Source organism: Trypanosoma theileri, assembly GCF_002087225.1.
Source record: "Trypanosoma theileri isolate Edinburgh chromosome Unknown TM35_Tth_95_V1, whole genome shotgun sequence".
Classification (NCBI taxonomy): Eukaryota; Euglenozoa; class Kinetoplastea; order Trypanosomatida; family Trypanosomatidae; genus Trypanosoma; species Trypanosoma theileri.
The window spans coordinates 837-1,983 of NW_021639937.1; the positions used below are offsets into that span (position 1 = coordinate 837).

General features: G+C 44.9%; 1 protein-coding gene across 1 annotated transcript; it reads right to left on the reverse strand.

Annotated features, from left to right (window-relative positions):
• Positions 1–789, reverse strand: TM35_000951000 (uncharacterized protein; the record flags this gene model as incomplete). The annotated part of the gene is made up of 1 exon (XM_029031534.1): positions 1–789. A coding segment is annotated over one exon (789 nt), but the record flags the coding sequence as incomplete, so codon positions are not given.
• Positions 790–1,147: the final 358 nt, after the last annotated feature.

The following is a 1,147-nucleotide window of genomic DNA, read 5'->3' on the forward strand; positions in this document are numbered from 1 at the left end:
ACCTTTTGCAATGTTGTCGCCGTCTACAGGTCGACTGATACCTGCAGCCTCAGCCTCACTCTCCCTTGCAGTTGGTTCAGCAGTTTCAGGACCAGCCACTGTTGGAGAACCAGTTCCAGCGTCAGATAAACCGTTCGAACCAGCCTCACCCAATGGACCAGGAGCACCAGAACCACCACGACCTTCAAGACCATCATCACCACGAGAACCAGCGGGACCAGGAAGACCCTCAACAGTTCCTTGACCAAGAGAGTCAGAGTCGCTTCGAGAATCAAGCGTAGCATGGTTAACTTGGTCGAGAGGTTTTTTAGGAGCTTCATGTGCTTTGTGAGAAACGTCGCGTTTTTCCGTACATTCACTATTTTCAGGAGGATTTTCAGAGCAAACTGGAGCGGGAGAAGCCTCAGCACAAGATTTACTGTCATCAGGAGGAGTACCATCACGGCAATTACCGACAGCAGCACCAATAGGACCGGTAGGACCCTGTTCATGTGTAGTCAGTTTCTGTGGACAAGTCAAGGCATTTTTAGAAGAACCACCAGTGCAGCCAGAAACAGTATCGGCACCAGTAGCAGTACATTTACCTTTTTCAGCAGTACCTTTAGAGCAATCACCCTCATCAGTATGTTGGGCGACAGGAGTACCTTGAAGAAGAATCTTTGTCTCACTCTCCGTATCAGGGACTTGGTCGGAAAGATCGGCGGCAGGCACTTCATCAGCGAGGACGTGCATACACGCACATGAGAGCAGGAGAGCCAGGATACACAGCACGTAGCGCATTATTACCATTGCAAAACTTCTTGCAGTAGTCTTACTTCAATCGCTTACAGAAAAAAAAAACAGATAGAAAAACCAGAAACAAAGTGAATCAATGGAAACAAGAAAATAAGAACACACAACAAATCGATCAACACTCAATAATTACAGCAGAAACACACACATGCAAAAAAAGGTGCAACCATAACTCATATAATGCCAAAATTAAAGTAAAAACGCATACAATACCCAATAACAAACAGATAATCCCAATTACCACACCCCCCAAAAGAAAAAAAAGAAATTAAAGAGAACGACCATCAAAAGCAGACAGCACAGAAATGCATCAAAATGCCTCTTCCTGTAGGACCAAGCACAATTATAAATATAT